This window comes from Sturnus vulgaris, chromosome 12 (assembly GCF_052056855.1).
Source record: "Sturnus vulgaris isolate bStuVul1 chromosome 12, bStuVul1.hap1, whole genome shotgun sequence".
Classification (NCBI taxonomy): Eukaryota; Metazoa; Chordata; class Aves; order Passeriformes; family Sturnidae; genus Sturnus; species Sturnus vulgaris.
In genome coordinates, this window is record NC_142254.1 from 7,939,817 (window position 1) to 7,964,363 (window position 24,547).

Genomic DNA, 24,547 nt, shown 5'->3' on the forward strand with positions numbered 1-24,547 from the left:
AAAGTTCTTTCACTTTTATCAGAAAGTTCAACATTAGCTTTGGGTTCAACAGTGGGCTCTGAAGAGACATGAAACAACAGATGTTAATAGCAACTTTATTGTTTCACCGGTGCAAAATCATGATACTGAATAAACTTGTGTAATGCATTTTCCCCTAAATTTACAGTAATGAAGGTTATACATATCTATATAGATTGCAATTTCTCTATTTTTTTATACTATTTGGAACAAAATTATCTTGATAAATATGCCCTGTGCACAGTACTGGCCCTCACTGAATGTCACAGAGCCTTAATATGCAAAATATAACTTCTGTTTTTGAACATGGTACTTTAAAACTCTCCAAACATGCATTAATATATTCTAGTTTTAGGGAAAAATATTACACTTAGTCTTAACTCGCATTAAAAGAAAAGCACAAGCAGAATTTGACATACAATAATCCCAAAAATCTGATGCTCTGTAAAGATCAGACACAGTTTCAGCTGACAGTCACTGCCAGTTTAGAGCTCTAGTGCTACAGAAGCAACAGTGAACAGACAGAAGAGAAATCAGAACTGAAGAGCCCTACCATGTCACATGGATTTCAAAGAAAGTTTCAGCCATGCTAACTGATGAAACCTGTAGTTGCTGGTCCAACCTTCCAAATTTGTTAGAGTACTCAACACAAGTGTTTGAAGTGCCAGACTGAACACATGAATGTTAACTTGACATTTCTGAAAGGCACAACCTAGGAACCTATCTTAAAAAAAAGGTATGTAAATGAAAACAGGTACAGTGAGTGTCTTTCTAAAGAACAAGACCTTCATAAATTGGCCCCTCAGATTCTGGTGATTCCCTCCTCAGACGCAAGTGCTCCAGTGTGTTGTGAAAGTGTTTGTTAATTTGTTCTGTTTCTTCAGTAGACTCAAGGTTTGGGAGATCTTCTCTGATCTTCTGTATAAGCTGATTCAAAACCTGAATTGTCACCTACACAACATAAAACAGAAGTCATCAACACCACCTGTGTACAAGTGCAAGACACTGGTTTTAACAGACTTGTCTTCAAGCTATCTGTATTTGGACAATCCTTCAAAAATGCCTTCTCTGGCTCCACACAGGACCCTTCCAACTCCAGAGTTCTGTGGAAATTCCCCCATCCCAGCAAATGTGAAAAACTTGTCATTAGCCTGATAGATTTGTAATTATTCCAACAGCATTTCTCTCCACTGTATTCAATACAAATTTAAAAAGCTTCAAACAAATGGCACACCCAATCAGATTGTTTATGCACTGTGAGATAATTGTCAGTCAGGACGGTAATATCCAATTTAAAGTTATTCTCAGAGAATAAGTCATGGCTGCCCACGGGCTGCACTACACAAAATGCACTGCAAGCCACCAGAATATCCAAAGAATATTTTGACATCTACCAAGTGCTTTGAAATTCAAAGCTTTATTTTCATCTCCATCTCCTATACTAGAGCATTCCTATGCTGAGAAGCCAGTTTAGTTATTGGAAATAAACTAAATAGCAAATCCCTCAAATTTCTTTGGGAATTCTCTCAGAACTACAGGGTATTCTTTAATGTCTGCCCTCAATCAATGACATCTGATCAGGAGACACTGATCTCTACTTGACCAAGCAGGTTTTTCAAACTGTGTAACTCTTCTTTATCTGCTAGCAGAAGATGGATCAGGTAACTATCTCAGATTATACACACACACACAATTTAAGACGAGTACATATGGTGTCATATCTATTTTGTGAAATTAAAGCTTACATCAACCTGGCAGAGCCACCAGTGACCATGAACACCTGCAAAGAATTCTTGCCCTCATGTACACATTAAGTTAGGTACCTCTAAAGCTAGAATTTTACAACTTTCTCATCTAAGTTGCAGTAAATTTTAATCTAAAATATTCCAGGTATACAAGTCTCACAATATTTAAATTCATAACTGAACTGCAAACTTCCCCCCAACGTGAGAAGAACAAAGTTAAATCCAGTAAGTTTTACTAGCACATCAAGAGACACAAGAACTGGTACCTCTCATGAGACTGCTGGGCAAGCTGAAGAGAATCTGTGATTTGTGGTGCAAGTGTGAATGAAGAGCTTAAAGAAACACTCTTTAAAAAAGTTCCAACAGAATGGATTTCCACTCACCGCCTCATTTTCCTTTTCATAAAAATAGATATATCTATTCAGAATTTCTATGAAAAGCTGGACTTGCAGAGAAGGGTCCATGCACTGGTTTGCTATCTTCAGAGCCTTCTTTAGGCATTCCATCACTCTTTTTCCTCCATGAAGCTAGAAGGAAAAACATCAAAGTTACAAGAAACAAAAGAACCTAGGGAGCTCCAGTATCTCTTCCCTTGGTGCACGTAGCATTTCCTGGGGGTCTGCCACAGAAATATAAACTATACAAACTGCAGAGCAAGCTGTCACTGAAAGCCCACCCTGCCTGGCTGCCCCCAACATTAGATTTTGCTACATCACACAGTAACAAACAGTTGTTGAAAGCCTTCAATTATGAGATCAATTAACTCAATTTCATAACATGTACCATAATGCATACTTTGAAAAATGTTTCAAACACTACTCTTTAAAATGACAACAGCTTATGTGACAAGCCCTGGAGAACATAGTATCTTTTTACCTTTACTTCAACAACTTGTATCTTTAATTTTGAAATTTAATTCACATGCAAACTGAGCTAACTTAAACACAAGCAAAGTGCAGCCCAATCAAGTAGCCTTTAATTAGCTGCCACTCAAAAGCTTGCCTGGTACCTCCACCCTTAAATTAGAGTTTTCTCCATTTTTTTATTTATGCAGTTTACACTGCAGCAAGTTTTAGAAGTTTCATATATTAAATTCCAACCAAAGCTACTTCACCATAGATATATCTGCTTTAGAAATGTCGACAGAAGGAAGGCAGAACTGCTACTGAGGAAGGATGTATCCCACTGCTGTCACTTTGTTCTTACCTCCTCTCCATTCTTGTCAGTGTTTCGGCCAGACCAGAACAGATGAGCACAAGTGCTCACAGCTCGGCACTGGTCTGGCTTCTTCAGGAGTTTGGAGGCTGCCAGTGCACACTGAGTCCTCAAAGGCTCGTGGTTCTCCTCACTGAAGCACTTCATCCTCTCAAATGTCCCAATTATCAAGGTGATTGCAGCCAGCTGTGCTTTTGAGTCACTGATTTCATCTTCATATAGAGAGAAGGCCTAGACAAGGGAGAAAGCAAGACTCAATCAGAACACATCAGAAAAAAAAAAAAAAAAAATCACACCTGCTATTGACACAGCAAGAAACTGTCCAGTTTGCATTTGTTAAAAGCTTCAGGCAGGAAAAAAAAACCATCTTTCACGTGATGTGTAAGAATCAAGTAAATCCAGACCAGAAAAAAGTCTTTGAAGAAATAGTATTCAAGTGGTCATAGCAAATAAGTGTGATCCCACATATAATGTGAAGATTGAGTTTTTCCTCATTTCAAGCACCTATTCAAACGCAGAACTTCAGCAGCAGAAACAGGCCTTGAAGATTTGGTTCTTTGAAACACACAAAACAACAGAACAGAAATTGATGGCAGGTCAGTGATGCCAGAGTAGGTAAGAAAAGCACTTGAACTGCTGCTACGTGGACGAAGAATCTTCAGAGAAGAGACAAATCTTGAACTGTATCTCTACTGCAAAGTATGTAACTGCCCTGCTGCTCTCACAGTCAGAACTGTGCTACCACAGCAACTGATAAAACACAGTGAGCAAACCCAGCTTAGCAGCAACTCTGTTTAAAAACATGCATTTAGTAGCAGTATTAGAGGAAAGATTAGGACAAAGCTACAACATGGATAACATGGAACACATTGGTTCTTTATGTGATAGTTAGGAGGAGAAGGTTTTTCCAGCAACGAAGGCTTAAGACCAAGTTACAAGTTGAAATAGATTTCAGAGTAGTTTATAATAGCTTCCAATACAAGGATTTTAATTGGCAAAGCCCAGCACAGCAGTTGTGAACACTGCAGATTTTATAAAACTTCCAAAGAGTGCTTGTGGTCAGGGCAACACTAGCTGGATATCAGGAGCTGGAGACAGAAGCAGTGAAGGAGCATTTTATGCTGAGAAACTACACTCCTCCAGTGAGCCAACTACACGAGCAGGAGGCAGCATTGCAACATACCACTGTTGTCAGACTGAGTATTCAAATCAGTAGCAATGGAGCTTAATTCCACAGCAGCCTGGGAAGCAAGAATGAGATGAGGAGTTTCTACCTAGTAGCATTGGCCTGTCCATCATTTTCAGGTGTTTTAATCACACTGGATGGTTCAGTGCTCAGCAAACCTACCCAAATTAAAGGCAGCACGGGACACCAACTCTAATAGCTGGACACTCACCTGGGACATGAACTCATAGGCCACAGTTTCGTGATTCTCAAAACCAATCTCTCCTGCAGCCAGTGCTCCCTGCAGGAAGAGTCGCAGAGGCAGCTCTGCCAGCTCTGCTTTGATCAGAGCACTGATGGTCTGATGAGCAAATGAGAAGATCTTCTGGCACTTCTTCTCCCATTTGTCATCCTAGACAAGAAAAACAAGAGCATTGCTACAAGGAAAAGGGAATCTAAATTGTACTAAGATCTGTTAAGTGCTCCAGTCTGTTGCCCTCTGATGGCACTCCAGAGCCCCAGCAGAACAGTGTTGGCTTCAGTGGGTCTGCACAAAGTATTTCTTTCATTTACAAAAATTTCACATCCATTTTTCCTACCAGCTCATAGGAGCCTTTCTCAGAAGCCTACACTGAACTGCAGTTAGAACAGCTATGCTTAGCACATAACTGAGCAAAAGCCTAATTAGCCAAAGAGAGAAAAATTCTGTTCAGTCCAGAGCAATCAGAAGTGGAAGAGAATTTTAAAAATCTTCATTTTGAAGAATATTTTAACAAACATTTAAACTTATTTCCCCACAATATAACACCCACAATAAAGGAAATGCATATTTAAAGTAACTAAATCAATCAGAAAGCATTTAAGAGCCAAACTGGATCAGTTGTTATTTTCATGTCCACTTTTACTACTACTGTATAAGTTGAAGCAAGTGCTTTTTTATAACTTTAGAAACAATAATGTATTATAATAATGTAGGTAATAATGTACAATAACGAAGGTACAATTTAGAAAATGATGAATTTCAATATTCAGATTTAAATCAGTTTCATGCCATTAGTTCTGGTCTCCAGTAAAGGCACATCATCAGTCACCTTAACGAATAAACAAAGCTAGCCAATTTCTGCTTCATCACTTCAAGTACTAAAGTAATTTACTTTAGTAAATTATGACTTGACAAAAATCTTCATTAAATTAAAAAGCATTCAAACCTCAAGAAAAAATCTGAAGTTTTTTTGAACAAAAAGGTTAAACAAAACTAGCCTTCTGTATCAAGACTGAGCATACTTACATAGCCAGAAAAAATGTATTTTTAAGAAAATAAAGCCAAGCAAGCAGCCAAGAGCAAGCTGGAGGTGAACTTACCACTTTGGAGTTCTCCTTGTAGCGAAAAGCGAGCTGGTAGGCAGCAAACACCAAGGGTGGGAGTGTGAAACGAATGCGCTGGTTCCCCCCTGCCCCAAAGTGCTTCCGGGCAGTGTTGAGGATCTAGAACAGAAGCACGGTGAGCTCAGAGAATCCTTCACAGACAGGAGCACTCAGGAGAAGCTCAGTGCCCCACTCTCAACGTATTTTTAGGTTAGATGTAGAATTCATGTAAATAACCTGAACATACAAAAGTCTGTAATCATCCATTACACGCTGGTTAGTCACTCTGGCTAATAACACTTGGACTAGGCTGTTTGAATTTGTATTTCATATCTCTTCCATACAGAATGCATAATTGAAAGTGAGATACTGTGAAAATCCTACAGCCTTGGATTTTTTCCTGCTACTGCTGTATTGTAGAAAAATTTGATGCAAGCATTTGTGATGCTGAGGGAACTACTAAGCATTGTTACTAAAAAATGTTAAGTAGCTCACAGAATTGTACCTAAAAGAAAATGTGGCAAGTCCTTTGATAGCATTTAAGGCTGGTCAATGGGATTAAATCAAAGCACTGCTAGATGAGAAAGACTGACACTCAATCTTTACAGAAACAACTTCAACATCTCTAGCTATGTAAATTCTTTTGCAGCAGAAATATCAGTTTCCTTGGTGCCAACATTCCTTTGAGGGAAGCTTTGCTTTCTATAAGAAAAACAAAACAAAAAAAACCAACCAACCAAGACAATCTTTCTCCTTTACTCCAACAATAAGGAAACACAACTTTCTCAAATTCCTGTAAAGTTATGCTTCTCCCCATTACACAACTTTCATTACACTTCAAGCAAGAATTTTTTATACCAGACCATAAAGCAAAGCTAAATCAATGTTAGTGCATAGCTTGCAATTTATTCTGTTGCTCTTTTCTCACTGTTTATACAGTGTGATGTTGCTGCAACTTCAGGACAGTCAGTCAATTTTATTTCAGGCACAATCTGTAACTTCACAGTAGTCCCAAAGCAGGCCTGACCCTGACAAGAGCTCACTGTGCCATCTGCAGCAGCATCCCACTTCAGCACAGCTTCTGCCAGCTTCTCCACTGGACCTGGCACAGACAGAATATCCCTGGCCCTCTAGTCTAACACACACTTCTTAAGATAGTTTATTTGAAGTTTAAGTGACCTCTCTAAAGCCACATATAGCAGATTAACAACAGAGAACTACATTAAGCTGCCACAGATCAACTCAAGCCATTCCAAGTACCATAATGCACAAGTTTCAAGGACATGTCAAATCTACTGTTATAGATAGACCAAGCAGAGGAAAATCATTTGGAACCAAGCAGGAAGACACTACAGACTATATGAAGACCCCATCCTTACCAAAATTAAAATTCCTAGGGACAAACATACTAAGCTGTATTTTCTGAGGTTTTTTTGCATTCTCTTGGTATCAAAATACACAAATAGCCCAGTACTCCAAACAGCACTTGTGATGTTTTCAATAGATGGTTATATGAAGTTGTCACAACATTGAGTTCCACAAACTAATACAGATAGTTGCCATCTCATGGGATGAAAACTTTAACTCAACAAATGCTTAAGTCCTTGTCTGCTTTTTTTCTGAATAAACAACATATCATCCTATCACTAAAGGTGTCATACATAATGTTCTCTACTAAGTTTGTGGTGCCAGAGCAGTGATGCCCCAGCTCCCAGCTTCACTCAAGTCTTGTACAGTCAATAATGCAAGAACAAGAACTGTGACCATTCAGAGAGCACAGACATTGAGAAGCACCAGTCACCAACCAGGTACTGTTGGTCAGGGTCATCAGAACGCAGCAGATGAATAAATCTTCCCACAAGACTTTGCTCATCAGCAAAGTCCTCAGGGTCAGGATCTTCAGCAGGCTGATCTGGTTGATCCTGGATCAACGTGGATACCAAATTCATGATAGCATCAACCTGTTAAAGGCAATAGAAGCTCTGTTTAAACTACAGTAGTCCATAAGCATAAATTGCCAGCAATTGGGAACATCTTTACAGCCAATCATAGTGGTGATGCTTCAGACATGTGTGCCTTACACCCTGAACAAGGGTCACTCTCAGCACAAGTGGGACAGGGCAGCACAGCAGTGCAGAGGAAATTCAGATTCCAAAGGGTATGCAGCCTTCTTTAGATAGCAGACCCAGTTTTAAAGGGATTTAGAGACTTTGTTCACACCTAACAGATTAGTGTTAGGCTGAGGTGTGGCAAATCAGAAGTAGCCTCTAGGATGAGGTTAGGTAAGATGTTCAAAGACATTTAAGAACACAGAAGGAAGAATTACCAAGTGAGATAAAGCCTGTGCTGGGGGAAGCAGGCTAGGAATCAAAGCATGCCCTGCATGAAGTCACTAAATGTGTTTCCAGGTCTTTGAACAGTCATTTAAATACCTAGAATTTCAAGTAAATTTATCATACCTGTTCTTGGGACACAATTTCTGTGTTATAATCCAATACATTGCTAAGCACGTAACAACTCATGCTCTTCCTGGACTCGTAATCAAAGTATTCAAAGAGTGGGTGAAAATGTTTTAGCTTCAGAACTGTCAAGATATTGTTGTAAGTATCAACTGGGATTTTCAAAAGTCTAGTCAGCTCCTTTGAAACAGCACTGCTTGTTGCAATACTAAAAGAAAATATATGCAAAAAACACAATCAATGGTTCACACATATAGACAAGTTTAAAGTCTGCTTCAAAGTATCAATTTTGAGTTACACAACAACCACCAAGCAACTTGGTGCCAGGGAGAAAGGAAACAAGTATCAAAATAAGTCAGATCTTGCTCTTGGGGACATACAGTAACAAATGCATGTTTTAAGTTGCTGCCAGCAGAAGCAGAGAGTGTGGCTGCAAATGCAGCAATAGCAGAACTCTAAGGTGTTGTAAGGGATGCCTACAAAATGCACACACATCATATGGCTGTACAGCACAACTTATGCACAGGGGAGCAAGTCCTGGTTAGTCAGGAGTTTATCAGGGCTGTTGCAGCTCGATCCAAAAGCAGTGATCTTCTACATCCAGAGCACAGCTCTGCCATCTCACCAAACATGGTGAAATGCAGAAGGCCTGATTTTAGGGTGTTAATTGCCATGCCAAAGAAAATGCAAGAGACACTTACTGTTCCAGATTAAGTTTGTTGAATATTTCCACAGTAGTCTCTAACACCTTGTCAACATAGTCCACACGGTCTGGGTAACATTTCATAGCCAAGTTAATGAGAGAAACTTGCAAAGACACCACATCCTCCGAGGGCATATCCTGCCGAGACTGAAATTTAACACAGCACCAAGTTGATACTAAAGCACAGAACTTTGCAAAAAATCACCCCCAACACTGCATGCAGTGAATACCCAACATACCTGTATAACAGTAGCAACCTGCTGTGAAAAGATATCAAACAGTTTGATATCTGCTGGGATACCAGGTCCATCTTCACGATGTGCAAATAAAGCTAACCTGGTGACAGAGCAAGGAAAGCAGCTTGGTCAGAATAGCTTTTCCACTCCTCAAATACAAAGCAGAAAAAGCAAGTCCTTTGGGTATATTCGAAAGTTCTATTACAAGCAAAAAGGAAATTAATAAAAGTCAGAAGCCTTATGAGCAACTGAGCCTGGCAACTATCAGTCCTGGAAAAGCATGCTGACAGAAAAGGCAAGGTGAAGAAAAAACAGGAAGGACATTTCATAATTTATGTTCTTCAGCCAGAAGCAAGTGCTCTGTTTTTTTCCAGCAGATAAAGAGGTAGAGAGTAGGCTGATGGAAGAGCAAATATCCTGCATTTACTTATTCAGTGATATTACTGAAATTAGACACCCAATAGCATCCACCACAAAACAGCCTCCAGAAAAAAAAAAAACCCACACAGAAGGAATATGCTGACTTAATTTTCTTTGTCATTAAAGACCAACCAATGTGTTTGGAACTTGCATTATTTGCAGAGAACAAAATACAACGTGAACTTGAGAAGAGTGGAGAAGTGAAGAATTTTTTTGGCGAGGGGGAGGGAATGGAAACAAGACATTGCCATCCAGCAAGCATTCAGGAGATGATGAGAAGTATTTTTATGTGTAAGAGGAGAATGCCAATCACCATTTCTGCAAGAATGAGATACAGGATAGAAAGCATCACTATCAGAAGACTAACACCTTACCAGAGCTGCAGCTTAAGAAGCTCAGCACTGCTATCTTGACTTTCTAATTACTGACATTATTCTACTCTGAATTAGAAAAAGAACTACAAAAAATATTCAGGAAAAGGCATTGCATAAATTTTTTTTAAGTTCTTTCTACAGGGTTTCTCAATTTTGATTCTCAATGAACTCTGGATCTGAAATAACGAGACACATAAGAAAAGCCTGGGAGGCCCAAAAAACTTTGCCACCAGGAAAAATAAGACATTGAACTATTCTTATATTAGATTAGGGTGGTAAGAAGCAGACTTTTTAAAGCCAGGAACAATCACTGCCTTTTCTTAGAGGCACAAGGCAGCTTTCCTTGGCAACAGCTCAGTGTAAAGCCAGCAATGCTACAAGGTATGAACAAGCTGCAGGCAGATGGCAGCGTAATTAAAAGTCATGAATGGTTTAGTAAGGCAACAAAGATCCCAAAGCAGCAAGACTATTTGCAGAGATTCCTTTAGCAGGAAAGCCCCACAGGAATAAGAAAAAAATTTTCACAAGCTTTTTCAGCAGTCACTGATGTTCAGATTCAATTACCCAATGTCAGCTGAAACAAAGATGATAAAAGCCAAGAGGCACAACCTATACAGGGCAGCTTCACATCTTAACTACACAATACTGAAACCTTTGCTGCTACCAGCTCCAACACAGACAAGAGCAACATCCTCCCAACACACACGGATTCCAAGGACAGGTCACTCATATGCTCCTATACTGGCACTAACATTACAGTCAAAATCTCAAGCTGCCATACTACAAAGATAACCATGACATTGCCACATTTCTGCCCTTGTCCTACAGCCCAAAGAGAGCTCTGGAAGCCTTCAGTGGCCCAACAAACCCCAGCAGTGGTAAGGCTGGGAGGACAGAGGGTCACTGCTGGTCAGTCACTTACTGGTATTTGTAACAGTAGGAACACAAAAAACTTACTGTGGAGGTGATACCAAAGTTTAACACGACAGCAAAAGCTACACAAGCAAAGCTTTCTCAATAATGACACTGCCACACTCCAATGTAAGAGCCTAGCAAAATATCTCATGACCTCTTTTAAAAGTAATCAAGATAGTCTCAAAAATCAGTTACAGGCATCATTTCTTGTGATTTGAGGGTTTTGTAGTGTTTTTGGGGGTTTTTTTAAACCTAACAAAACTATGAAAGATCTGAGCCACAGCATCAAAGTGTGGGAAACCAACGAACTCCTGTGAACATCTCTGTATGAAGGCAGCCGTGTCTCTGACAAACGCACAAACACTGAAAGATCTCCAGTAAAACCAAAGTCTTGAATATATAAATCTGAGATAATCTGGAGAAAACAAACTACAGACTTGGTAAGTAAAAAATTCAAGATCCTAAGTGATACCAGTCATGCCAAACACACACAAGTCCTCTGCAGGCATGAGAGAGGATACAGTAATCCTACCCAGTGCTGAACGCCAGGGAGGACCAAGGTCCCTGTGGTAGCTGAAGTCCACACACTGGTACATGGACCAGATGTCTGGGTCCGTGTCTGTCCAACTGCAAAGGACAAGGCTTTTCTAGGGCCTGACACAAGCCATGCAAGTGCCCTTCCTTTCTGCAGCAAGAAAGTGCAGGTGCTCATGAAAATCTGTGTTTCCTTTCAGGATACAAATTAAAACTTCAGTTTGACCTTAAAGGTCTTTTCCAACCTAAAGGATTCCATGATTTCTCCCCCAAATCTGAACTCAGTGCAAGCACTTTTAAGCAGTACCTCCACAAGAAAACCATGCTTTTGAGAGAACAGTAAAGATGCTAATGGCAAGCTAAGAATTAAGAAGATAGTTTCATTTCCTACTAGCTCTGTTCTGAAGAAGCATTGTTATGTTCTCTGATCTCTGACCCTGCAAAGTAAAGTGTCCCTGACAGATGATTTAGCCATTAGGATCTTCAAGTTTTCAAGAGGTATCTATGAGTAATATGGTTGTCAAAGCAGGACACTGCTGCCACTTCAGTTCTGAAGCATGAAACTGCTCAGTACTAAATGGGCTGTTTCCTGGCTTAATCTGTTTACAAGTTTTAATCAGTCCATAAAGCAGGCTTCATTGGAAGCTGTAAAAGCAGAGTCCAGAGAGTAGAAGCTACAGAAATAATATTCTTCACAGCTTTAATTACAGCTGATAGAAAGACATGGAAACAGTGAAGTGGTATCAGAAATTAAACATATTCAAATGATAAAAGAATTATCATCTGCTTGTGCATAACACAAATTTAATTTTGAGCCAAGTTCCACCCCCTTGGTCACTCACCTGTCAATTAAAGCAATAATTATATTTTTCACATTCACGTTTTGGTGCAGCTCAGCACAGGCTCTGAGAAATGGGTTCAGGGTTTGGAGGTGAAATTCATCTGGGAAAACCTGAAATTTTAGATCAACAGTCATCAAGTTATAAATTGAATTTGCCCATTGTTACACAGAAGAAAAATGCAACAGAATAATTCTAAAGCAGATAGCCACACAGTAAATACACTCTGGCCTATGAAGCTGACCGTGACTGGGTAAATGCATGAAGCAAAAGATATAAAACAAATGGGTAACTCGAGGGCCCACCTCTCTATTACAACTCATAACACAGGCACTGCTGCTCAGATGCTTACAAGCTACTGCAACAGAAGGAGCACAAAATGGATCTATCTCCACTCCACTCATCTGGTAAAAAAGTACAGGATAGGCCAATATACAGGACAAGTCCTAGTGATGAAGTTTTCCAGTCCATGAGGAAGAAGCCTGAATCTGACTAAGTGTACAGAAGTGTCTCTATGTCCCATCACTGTAATTGAACTTAAGCAGCTCACCTGTATGATGCACTCCATGAGGTACTCCTGAGCTAAAGCATCTCTGCAGTTCACAACTTGCTCCAGTATTCCAGGCAGAACAATCTGGAACAGGGGAGAAAAGGTCTTGCAGTGATTTTACAATTACCTTCTAAGTTTATATTCACACATGCATTTAATCCAAGCAGAGCAGAATTTCTAACAGTGCTCAGCTGATTCTCCACATAAAGCTTTCTAATAAAAAGTCCTATTTTTCTGCAGTTCCATCCTTCAGAGGAAAAAAACAAATCTACCGATCTCAGAAGGCTGTCCCTTTCATGCATTATGCAAGCTTTGATTTCATAAGTCAGTGCTACTGACTTTGCTGGCACATACCCAGGGTCTCAGCAGCACCACTCAAAGCTGTTTTCAGCAGCTGTATGGTAGAACTTAGAAGAGACAGACTTCTAAATAATATATTTTCTTCACTGTCATTTCAAACAGTAACAGTTCTCTTGAATGCCTTGGGAAGCACAGCCTCACAAGTTGTGAAGTCTATCCCATAACACAGGATGTGTACACATCCCTTAGACCAACCCATCATTCTGCAAGGAAAACTGAAATCGGGAAGGAAAGGTTTAGAATTTCTTGTCACTGTTACAGACAGACTTACAAGAGAGTGTGTGAATCATGCTCTTGGCCTGAGAACACACTGTATACCAGTATTAACAACTTCTCCTCAGGTTTGACAAGCACTGGGATTACTGAACTTTTAGCCAAGCTGTAACACTTCCAGCAGCCCATCTGGAAGTCCAAACTAGTTTAGTTTGGAAAACGTTGGCAGAAGTCAGAGAGGATGGACAGCCACCCCACCTGCTTGTATCGCTCCACATTAACCCCTTCGAGCTGACTGAGGCGAACCAGGTTTGTTCCCACGAGGATCCTCAGCTCCTGCCTCTCCCGCTCCCTTTTCTCTCTGTCCCGACTGTGGCCCTGGTGCTGCATTCGCACCCACAGTTTGTTCATCTCAGCAAAGTTCAGCAGCACAAAATCCATTGAGTCACTGATGTCTCCAGTAGTTTCTTCACTGCAATTGATAAGAGGTTGAGAACAGAAAAGCTCGTCAGAGGTATTCATCCTTCCAGCCACTGGTGAATATACAAGTTTTAAGAAGGTTAGAGGGTGTGGAAGTGGGGAGTGAGATTTCTGGGTTCATAAGAAAGGTTCATATCCTCACTTGTGAGGAATTTTAGTGCTAGAAGGGAATTCTTAATGGATAAAACACCTGTCAAGTCTATGGAATTCTAGCATATCACACAGAAAAATTAAATAAGCTCTTAACAGTAATTTTATCAATTTATAGCCCATCCTTCTTACTCTGCTTGCTCGCCTTCATCTGGTAAGATATTCCTGGTACACTGCAGGAGATAGTTTCTAAGAAAGAGGCCTCTAAGAGGATGCTGCACTCCACGGCACATCTCCACCAGGTCTTTCAAAATATCTTTCCTGGACTGCGGAAATGACTTGACATAGACAACGCCTACTGTTATCAGCAGATACCTGCAAAAGGCACAGAGTCAATAAATCAAAGTAACAACATCACACTTAAAGGCAGTATTTCCTTTTGTCCATTATGGCAGGATTACCAAAGCACAAAAAAAAGCAATAAAATTATCACCTGGGACCAATAATTTTGGATATTTAGTCAGCCTTCAACTCCTGTTCTCCTCTGCTACAGAGCACAGGAAGTCTTAACAGCCACTAGACCTCATTACAATACACTAAATACACTTGATACACCAAATGTGTAAATGCTCACAAAGTTCTGAATGCTCTCAGACCAGCTCACTTATATTTCCAGCATCCCACTAAGCTGGAAAACAGCTCTGAAACATATAGATCAGTAACCTATGATGGGGAAGTAGTTAAGCCTCTCTCACACTGTAGTCTAGCAGGATAGGAACTACTGGCTTTGTACTCATTCCCTCAGCACCTCTGCATCAGGTAACAGGCAGCAGGCATATGTGAGATGCAGAAGACTGCTGCTCCAGTATATTTGGACTCCCCTCTAGCTTAGAAGAAAAAAACTACAATAGTCAGAACCTACAGGTATTCAGTTTAGAGGCCTCAGCCCTCCCTGCCTGCTCCTCTGCCCCATGCCCAGGACATCCATGAAAGCACCACAGGTTTCATCAGGGAGAACCAGAGTCTACAAGCAGGCAGGAAGACAACTCTGATGGTTACACACAGAGGTGAAGACACCATGGTAGCCACCAGCCAAACTCCAGAAATTGCATTAAAATGCAGCCTTGGTGTGTCCAGGCTTGAGAACCAAGCAAAACCCAAATCCCAAAACTGACTATGTCAAAGATGTACTGCAGTCCAACAGTCACATATTTAAATATAAGCCTCACAGGCCTTCAAGTATCATTTCTGGCAAGCTATCACTTAGCCAAAAAAATACTCAGAAACACAAAGACTCTAAGAGTGAAGTCACAAACTTTCAGCTTCCTTCTCACACTTCTTATTCTCTAAAAAGGCAGAAGGTTATGAAGCAACTGCTGTGTGGGAGAAGGTAAAATCTAGACCCTCAGGTAAGAGAAACAGTTAATAAATGCATAGCCAATCTCCCTGATCAGAGTGTGGTACTTGGTTATCTTCCACTGACCAGCTCTTTATCCAAAAGCCAACTTCATTCCAAGATTGAAGTGCTTTCATCTTGGTCATGTGCAAAATTAACAAACTGACAGGAAGAACTGACCTTCTGCACCTGTACTCTGATCTCAGAAGTTTCACAGTAATCCACTCCAGAAATACTACTGACCATTGTAAACTGATTGAGAAGCCAATCACTGTCTGAACCCAGAGCTGGACAACTATTTACCAGTTTAAAAAAGAAAAAGCAAACAAAGCCAGACACCAACATACACACACTTACAGTCTTGGAATGATATTTCCAGCATACTGTACTAGCTCATAAAGGTCTGCCACTTTCCTGCCTTTGGCAAATTCATCTGTCAGGTAGACTTCCAAGTAGTGTAGCTCATCAGAAATTGCCATGTCTTTTTTTCATAGTTAAGGATTTTATGTTAGAATGTCTACAACATATTTTCAAAGTAATGAGCAAATTAGGAAGAAAGATGCTGTACCAAATACAAACGTGCCCAAGCAGGCAGTATTTCTGAACAGCAATCATGATTGAGATAAGTGTGAAAATTAACCTCAAACCTTTAATATATTTTTGTGATTTTAGCATATTAGAAAAGGGAATAAAACTGGGAATAAAATAGTTGTTTTAGAGGGCTGACATTGTTTTTAGAACTAGACTTCTAAAACTTCCCAGAGGAAGATCTGAAAGACAGTAAAGACCTGTTTTATACCAGAGAGAAAGACTGAACTTACACAGTGAGCAAAGTGTGTATTCTTCTACAACAGATACACATAATTGAATACTGAGGACAAAAGCACTAATAAATGTCTGACACAAGATACCATTGTATCAAAAAAAAGCAGATGAACATTCCATTCCAAATACATTTCAACTATTAGTTTCCTCCTGAAAGGATACAGAGCTCATAATAGCTCTTTGGAGATAACATAGAAGTCCGCAGCTCCCCAAGCATGTTGGAAGCATGTTTCAGAGCATCCATGAGCTTGTTCTTGTCCTTCAGAGGAAGAAAGAGGAAACTTTGTTAGAAATAACACTAAGCAACTGCAGGACTTTTTATCTATAAAAAAAATCTCAAGTGGTTTAATATCTAGCTTGTATTACACCACCCATGTTAAGTGAACGTTTTATCTGAGGTGATAAGAAGATGCATCTGAAGACAGAGCTACAGAAATAAATTGCAATACTAATGGTAGAAAAATCTAAAATAATTCTGCTTATGCAGAATGGATTCCTCTCCTCCAAATCTGGTCTGTTGTTTTGTTCAGATCTCCCAGATCTCCTAGAAACCTCTAGGAGACAGACAATACATACTGCCATCATCACCTTCCCCTCCTTCTCACCCACAAAAAATACCTCACTGAAAGCCAGCCCTCACTAGTCTGCATCTAAATTACACTTCTGGTGCATTTAATCACCTGGCATCACAGGATACAATCACAAACCTCTAATCTACCACTTATACAGACTTGAGCAACCCATCATAAGCAGTAGCAGTAAGTTTTGAGGGAGAACAAAAAGAATTGCTGGTGTGATCCACTTAGTGTATTTATACTGCCACTTAATCACAGATAGCAGTGAAAAGCGCAGCTGCAGCTACTTAAAGATTTCTAAAGCATTCCACCAAGCACAAAACTGGAAGAGGTGTTACACTTCTTGCTACTGTCATTTGGCTGTAAACAAAGTTAGCTTGGCTAACCACATGAAAACATATGGAAATATTTAAGTTTTCATTGCAACTTTAAGCAGTTTCTCCAAATAAAAGCTGAGGCTTCTCAAACCCAAGAAAGCTAAGTGTGATTACATAATCTGCCTGAATTGGCTACAATTCCCAGATAAAAATCTCAGCACAGCACTAGCCCGTGGTGTTTTCCAGTCACAGAAGAATTCACACGTCTGTCTACAGTTAATCACTACGAAATTGATCCTATGCAGCAGGTAATTCATCAGCAGCCTCCCAGCCTGACAGTCACACCAAGAAAAGGCTACACGAAAAAAAACAACAGAATGGTGGACATAAACAATAATCTCATAATAAAGTTCATCTTAGGTTTATTTAAATGCAAGCATGTAAATTATAAAGGTACATCTTTAACATATCTCGTCAAATACTGGAGCAAAATCAGGAAGACACATTCAAAGAATACCCAAGGCTCATTCACAATGAGCAACTGCCTCATTTATTGGCAAAGCCTCTGACACAAAGATACATAAAGGGTTAATTTTCCTCACAGCACTAGAGATTGGTATTGATTTACTGTTTTATTCTAGCAGACAAGAAGCTTCATTGCATTTTAAAGCCACATTCTTACCAAGCATCTCTTCATCTGGAACGACTGCACCTTCACAGCCTGAATGGCCTCATCCAGGAGTTTTTCCTGTTCATCCTGAGGAGATTGCTGTGTTGTTGGCTGGAGAAAAAAAGAAACCAAACAAAACAGAATTCGATTATTTTTATGAAGCTGTTTATGACTTGACTAAAACTGGATTGCCACACTTTAGAATGCACTGCAAGTGAAAGTGCAGTGGGACCACTCAAGGGTTGTCAGACATAGTTGTGTGTAAGGGAGAAGGTTCACGTGCCCTACAAAAACCTGAAGGGAGGTTACACATAGCCTGTGAGCACCACTGCTTCTTGGACAGCAAAGCCGTGGAGGTAGAGCAGGACCAACACTTCCTTTCCAACATTTAGATGTCAAGAATCCAGTGCAACTATCTGGGAAGAAAAGCTCCAAGAGAATGCAGAGACATGTGCTGAGAGGAAGGGAAGCACTGTTGTTACTTCTGTCCACACAGCTTCAAAGCAGTGCCCAGACCACACACTGCAACTGCACAGATGCTTCCTGTGCTCACAAGTCACAAGTTCCCAACTGCTATGTGAGCCACACCATTCCATTCAGGACAAGTTTCAGATAAGCAAAGGATAAAGTACAGTGAGTACGTTCCAGAAGGTAGAAGCTACTTGCAGATTGGATCAGAAAGCTGAAGAGAAACAACAACTTTTCATGTGTCCTTGTCCTAGTCACATTGTCAGAGTGACTCTTGCTTCCCCTCTGAGAGGCACATTCTACACCTTCAACTGAAACTTTCATTATCTTTTGACTTTCCAAGGTTCATACTGCATTTTCTTAAGTATTAAATAAACCCATTGCCGACATTCTTATATTTCCCCTTAATCCAGCCATTACAGGCCTTCTCCTACTACATCTGCTACCAGAATAACGAGACCAGTTTCTACAAGAATCTTTATGTTATTTGTTTATGTTATTTATATGTCCAAATTTACATAGATCAGAACCCTACTGCTGCCCCCACCTGCACCCAGCCTTCCTCCTGAGGCTTTACAAGGAAACGCTGCCATTCACCTCTTGTTCAGGATCAGCCTTTGACACCTCATTAGAGCATCTCCACTTCTCTCAATCTTGCAGCTTGCTCTCAGATGGCCCCTCTGAAATATTGCTGGAGAGAAAAGCACTGATGTGGTATCTCAGCTACATCTCCTCTAGTCTTGAAAAATACCAAGCACATAGTGATTTGCACAGCAGGTTCTCTGAGCCTTCAGCTTCACTAAGTTCTCAGCTATTTATACTTGTTCCCTTCATCCAGTGTGCTCAGAAGGTCCCTGGTCTCCTCCTTTTAACTGCATTTCAGAAACAAGCTGGAAGGCCATGAATTACATCACCCTAATGTTTTTAAAAACTCCATCTTCAGTGCCAACTCCCACATGTTTCATGTGTGGAGTCCCCAGAAGTATCTGTTGAGGACTGAGATTAAGACTGAGGCCTTCATTAAAACAGAGAAGTTTTAGTTTAACATCAATTTAATGGTGATAGAGCATTTCACACCCCTATTATTTCCCATATTTAATTGGGTTCTTGTTCAGCAGTGAAATTTCCCCACTATCCTTTTCCACATACAAAAAACAGAGAATGCTCTGCAATACTGTTCTTGCCTTGATCACACTTTAATGAAACTCTGCTCTTGAAGCTTCTCAATCACCCAGCTGGACAAAACCAAGGCTGATCTGATCCAACACCGGTGACAAACCTGCTTCAAGGAGGTTATGAGAAAAAAGGTTCCTTCCAACCAACACCTGTGTGACTCTGTGTACCTCAGTAACATTCCAACTATGCACAATAACTAATTAAGAAGTATATTTAGTCAACAGAAAAAGCCATCTCTGCTAATTAGAGTGACTGCACCTCTTACAAAGCTCTCTCTACATATAATTAATCAACGTGCATGCAGGTCTTGCAAAAAATAATTTAAGTATAAGGAAAAAACCAGCAACCATGGCTAGATGATCCTATTTTCCAGGTAATTCAGCAGCTACAGACCCTTAGAGAACCTCAAACCGTGAAACAAGTGTGTTCTGCCAGCAGAAGTTTGCTGTAATTGCTAAGCTTTAATTATTCAATGGCAGATCAGACTTTTAAGGAACAGAAAATGACAGCACAGGGACTAGTGTGCAGAAATCAATATCAGAACATCACACAACAGACTTGCTGAAATATGTCTATGCCAGAGTGTTGGTTACACTCTACAGTCCCCTGAATCCATATCAGTGCTTTAGAGAAAATAAATCACTACTGAGCTGGATGCCATATGCTCTGACCACATCAAATCTCTATTAAAGCACAGTAGGAACAATGCAGCAATGCTAACACCAACCACAACTTTCTAAGCCCCTTTCTCCTGATGAGCATTAAGTTTACACATCCACCAGCCCTGCTCTTCCATCCCAGCTGTTCATGGGGCCAGACAGTACTGGGAGAGCAGTTTAGGCTGTAAACCATCCAAAATGCTGTAAGACAAGCCCAGCTGATTAACAGATTACCATTCAGCTTAAAGCCACATAAAACACTGCAAGCAGGGCTACGAAAAGAAGGGTTTTGAACAGCAACACCAAGCCAAAACATTACTGAAACATACACATATTTGCTACAACCCCAAGAAGTATTTGGTTGAGTCCACGTGCATTGGTTTCCTCACTTTTGGTGTGCAAACATGTTGGTTTTAGAATCATGGCTACAAGAAGGTTGGGACTCTACTTTTCATCATACTAGCTATGAACTCAGCAGATATATTTGTATCTTCTTACAGAACTTTAACCACTGTAGTTCAGCAGCAGTTGGGGAAAAAATTGAGTGCCAGCTTTACATCTAACTCTGTCTGCATTAGCAGAAGACAGAACACTTCCATTTCTGCTCTAAATTTGAATAGCCAGGTCCCTTACAGTATTCAACACCGGGAATAAATACTGAATTAATCAACAGAAGCATTTCCATATTAACACAAGATATTAACTTATTTCTTCAGTATCTCTCCAAGATAGGGAGAATCAAGAAAGAGGAAAATTCAATTTGTATATGTGCTGATTTGAAGACTGAGAAGGTGATGAGTCTAAACAAAGATGTCTTTACTACAAGGGCACTATATGTCTGAAGAAAATACAATTGCAGCATTTTCGAGTGGCATGGGTAGCAAAATAAACTACACTGCTGTCAAAAGCATACAACAGGAGCAGTTGTGTCATTTGAGGGATTGTTTGTAGCAGCTTTACTTCTGTAGGAATAGAAAACATCTTAACAGCAGCACCAGTGAACAAGTTCCAACTCCTCCTTTTCAAAGTCTGAATGTGTATCAGCTACCCTTTTCTTCCAACTTCAAGATACTTTCAGCTTTAGAACTGCAGGGGTTCCCAAACACAACCTGGTTATTATCGAGTGATACACAAGATCACATCAAGACACACATATCCTACTAACACAAGCTTGAAGCTTGAAGCTGTGGTGACAAAAGGCAAAAGAAGGAAAGAGAACATAGAGCAAAAGCCTACCAGTGACATCCAGCAGGGCACACACTGAATCTGAACACAGTTCTGTCAGACTCCATGTTGAATAAAGCTGTATTTTTATGTTCTGTATCTTACACTTAAATTACCAACCTAGTAACATAAGATGGTATTTTCAAATGTCATTTTATCAAAAAAGCAGCTGTGGAGTCCTAGGCCTATCTTCAAAAATATCTACAAGTCCTGAACATCAGCTTTTGAAGTGGAAGATACTTTGACCCTGAGCAAAAGCAGCAGTACAGAATATCCTGCCTGGTCAACCACATGTACAGTAAGGTACAAACTCCTGCCTGGGCACAAGAGAAGCAATTTATAGGAACTATGCAGCTATTTAGACTCCAGAAATGTTTGAGCTATACCCACACTAGATACATTGCAAATATTGTAGGAAAAAAGGACAGTTGATGTGAAGAGTTTTGCTTTACTCATTTTTCCTCTGAAGCAATGAGGAAGCCAGTGAGCAGTGGAGAAGGGACAGAACTGCCTCCCCCAGCTGCACCAGCAGCTTCTGCACAAGAGACAAAAGCCTTTTGCTAGCTTTGAACACGGCTAGCAAAAGTTACCACATGCAAGTAGGTTATGGAAGTCAAAATTTACAGCAGATGAATGTGGAGGGGGGTGAGGAAAGTTAGCTTTTGGTGTGGAGTTTTTTTTGTATACTTTTTTGTTCCTTTCAGGTTTTCTTTGTTTTTTTGGGTTTTTTTTAATAAAGGCTAGTAAACGAAACTGTAAGTTGCCTTGGAAAACAATTTTTTAAAGCCTAAAACAGTTTGAAACCAGCTGACCAGAACAGTTAATACAAGTCATCCCGCTGATAACAATTAGGGAAGTGCATTACTGCAGCAGCAAACATTATTCTGGATCATGCCTATTCTCATAACAGCAATTACTCCTGAACATACAAACCAAACATTGCACCTATTGTGTAAGATTTAGTCATGTTCTAACACTCAGTTCCATGAGATTCATTTTTAGTTCCGTATTTGACACTGAGCTGCACTCTAGAGAGGGCTCAAAATAATAACCAATGTGCTGGCTTATTTCACTTAAAAATCTGGTACCTTGGAGTACTCAAGAATGACACAGTACTGAAAGACAGCAGAGTTCAAGGGAGCTTGTCAAGCCTGAAAGCTCATGTTCTGACACACAGGTGCCTTAAGTTGCACATAGAGTATAAATAATAATGACTAAAAAGTTTTGCTTCCATTCCATTCTAAAGTGCATTTTCATCTAATCTCCAAAAATCCTTTTCTTCCATTAACTAATGTGCTTACAGCCTGTTCCACATGGCACTTCCTTCTTTTGCTCACACACCTGTACTGAATACCACAAGGAATGACATTTACCCAAGGAGGTTTTCCTGCCTCCTCCCAGCTGGATGTTACTAAGCCTACCTGCCAACACATCCCTGCTGAGACATTTCAAATGTCTGCTGCCCAAGAGAGACGATGGGTGAGCTACAGCAGCAGATCAGGACACTGCCAGCCTGCAGCTGAAGCTTGGGTGCACAGTGCACTGCTGGGTAACACATTGAAGGAATTACCAAAAAAACCAACAAAAACCATAAGCATTTGATAGCATACAGGAAGCATTTCTCTGCAACACTGTAGGTTCCAGAACTTCTATTACATCTTGCAGTATAGGAGCTCAGAGATAGACCAGAGAGATTAAAGCATTTTTCACGTGTTGAAACTGGTACTTACTGCTAAAGAAAGCCACAGGACACTATTAAGTATTAAAGAGATGGACTTTTTATTCAGTGTATGATCAAAAGCAGCCAGAGCCCTCTTAAAACAAGTCATGTTAAAGGTACTTAAGCATTCAGCTTCAAGGTTTAAACCAAGCTCAGCCACAGGAAATCACAGGGAAGACTAATTTTGGTACAGGGAATTATCCCATGCTTAACACCTGTGATTATCCTATGTTCAACATCTGTAACTTTACTTTTTCCTGAATCACCTGACAACAGCTATTCTTAGAAAGAAGCCATGAGACCAGACAAGTGTCTGGCCAGTTCCCATGGAAATGACAAGCAGAGAAAAGTAGCTTCATTGCTGAATTAATGACTACCACAAAATATTTGTGTGGGGGACAGAGACTAGTGGCTATATAGATTTAGCATTTCTCATCACCCAATTCAGTGTTTAACATTCCTCTTTCCAGTAATAGTACAGGATTTGCCCAGCCCCAAAGACACAGAGATCAACATACACGTAACTTTAAAAACAAAGTCTGTTCCAAAAGAACTGAGCAATCCCTTCTTATAAAGCATCCAGTTATTTTCTGCCTCACTATTTATATACTGTTAGTGCTGCTTACATGCCACACTTAGGCTAATTACACATTGTGGTGGTTACAGCAAGTGCTGCTTAAAATTTATTGATTATTATATACTACTGAAGGCACATTAAATATAGGTGTGTTTCATTAGGAAACTTGATTATCCTTTTCTTTTCATTGAGGACTGAAAAGTATTTCTCAGTATACCTCATTTCCATGTGGAAATTTCAGGTTTCACAGAATGAATGAGGTTGGAAAGATCGAGTCCAACCTTCGGCCGAACACCACCTTGTCAGCCTGCCCGAGGTACTCAGGGCCATGTCCAGTCTTTCCTTAAACACCTCCAGGTACCGCGACTCCATGGGCAGTCCATTCCAATGTCTAATCACCCGTTTTGTCAATAAATTTCTCCAAATGTCCAGCTTGAACCTCCCCCGGCACATCTTAAGATTATGCCCTCTTGTGTTGTTGCTAATTGCCTGGGAGAAGAGGCTGACCCTCACCTCGCAGCCTCCCTGCCTAACAAACCCCAACATTTGCGGCAAAGAGCGCTAATGAGCTGCGCCCACCAATGCACAACCACCTCTTCTGCCGGAAAAGAAAGGAAGTTTACTCGGGAAGCCTACGACAGCAGTCTTGGAGGGTCAGGAGGGACTGGAGCGCAGGCTGCAAGGCGGACAACCTCGGCACACGTACACAGAACCGGCAATGACACAAGCCCGGGTTAAACACAGGGGTAGCACGGCAAAATAGAGAGAAACTGACCGCTGCTACGGCCGCGATTCCCCAGTAAAACACCACCCTCCCCTGCGCCCCTACGAGCAAATGGGCTGAGCCCAGCGAGGCGGTGACCCGGCCCAGGCCGCGGGCAGCGTTACCGCCGGCACGGCGGGCCCGGCCCGCACCTCAGCCCCGCCCGGGCCGGACCGTGCGGCCTCCGCGCCCGCTGCAGCCCCGCACCCGGCCGGGCCCGCCGCGCCGCCGGCCCAGCGCGGCCGCTCAGGGCGCTGCCCCGGGCCCAGACCAGGCCCGTCCCTCGGCCGCCGGACCCCTCCGTCCCGCCGCAGCCGCAGCCCCGCCCGTGGCACGGGCTCCCCGGCGCCCCGCTGCCCCCGGCCGCTGCCCCTCACCATGGTCGCGCCGCCGCCGCCCCCGCCAGCACCGCCCCGTCATGTGACTGCGCCGCGCGCACCGCCCCACCCCGCCGCCGGGCGCCGCCCATTGGCCCGCTCCGAGGAAGCGCCGCTCT

The 24,547-nt window shown here is 41.2% G+C and overlaps 1 protein-coding gene across 1 annotated transcript; it reads right to left on the reverse strand.

Moving 5' to 3' along the window:
• Positions 1 to 81: 81 nt before the first annotated feature.
• VPS35 (VPS35 retromer complex component) lies at positions 82 to 24,532 on the reverse strand. The gene is made up of 17 exons (XM_014882401.2): positions 24,429 to 24,532; positions 17,477 to 17,575; positions 16,065 to 16,161; positions 15,435 to 15,558; positions 13,874 to 14,056; positions 13,370 to 13,583; positions 12,539 to 12,622; positions 11,992 to 12,101; positions 8,910 to 9,006; positions 8,669 to 8,817; positions 7,968 to 8,175; positions 7,314 to 7,469; positions 5,506 to 5,628; positions 4,376 to 4,555; positions 2,970 to 3,209; positions 2,147 to 2,290; positions 82 to 969 (listed from the first exon to the last, which is right to left on the reverse strand). The coding sequence occupies exons 1-17, from the start codon at positions 24,429 to 24,431 to the stop codon at positions 790 to 792; spliced, it is 2,391 nt and encodes a 796-aa protein (XP_014737887.2). The 5' UTR covers positions 24,432 to 24,532; the 3' UTR covers positions 82 to 789.
• Between the last annotated feature and the right edge of the window lie 15 nt (positions 24,533 to 24,547).